Here is a 684-nt window from a genome sequence, read left to right on the forward strand (position 1 = left end):
TCCTTCCTCAGGAGACCTACGCGTGCGGCATCATTGGTGGAGTCCTCGATGGTCACGGAGGGCAATGCTGTGTGGAGTAGATGGAGGCCTTTGGGGATGGGGTTCGCATTGGCTGCTCTTAGTTACGTATCGCAGCATCTATTCCGGAATATCGCGGCTCAGCTGCAGAACACTCCGCGACAGCGGAAGGAAGGTGGGCCGGGGGAAATGAAGAAATTGGAGAAGTTCGTGGTGGGTCTGGCGAGGAGGGGAAGGGATGGTATTGAATAATATAATCATCATCTCAGAGGAAAGGATTCGAGGTGACTGAGCATAACTTCACGAGTAGCTTCGGCAAGAAACGGAAAGACACCAGTGGATGTAGTTTGTGTAGTGAAAACTGGGTGAGGATAAATGAGGTCGTCAGGCACTGCATGTGTTGTGGTGTTCTATGGACCTAACCTCGAGGGGGAGCTGAGCTTGATGACGGCGCACCTGGGGGACACTCGGGCGGTAGGAGCCCTGCGGCGTTGTTGGTGTAGGTGAATCTGGTGTATGTAGGTTCTGTGTCGTGGTGGGAAGGCAGTACAGCTGACGCAAGATCATAAACCGGATAATGATGAGGAGCGAAAGCGAATTGAAGCACTACCAAAAGGTGAGGGTTGGGTCGGGGAGGAGGAGGAGGAGGAGGGGGAGGGGGAGGGG

General features: G+C 54.4%; 1 protein-coding gene across 1 annotated transcript; it reads left to right on the top strand.

The window, feature by feature from the left end:
* Positions 1 to 48: 48 nt before the first annotated feature.
* Positions 49 to 634, top strand: Pmar_PMAR008488 (protein phosphatase 2c, putative; the record flags this gene model as incomplete). The annotated part of the gene is made up of 4 exons (XM_002779683.1): positions 49 to 231; positions 288 to 354; positions 407 to 492; positions 541 to 634. Coding segments are annotated over 4 exons (430 nt in total), but the record flags the coding sequence as incomplete, so codon positions are not given.
* Between the last annotated feature and the right edge of the window lie 50 nt (positions 635 to 684).

This window comes from Perkinsus marinus (assembly GCF_000006405.1).
Source record: "Perkinsus marinus ATCC 50983 genomic scaffold scf_1104296945888, whole genome shotgun sequence".
Taxonomy (NCBI): domain Eukaryota; phylum Perkinsozoa; order Perkinsida; family Perkinsidae; genus Perkinsus; species Perkinsus marinus.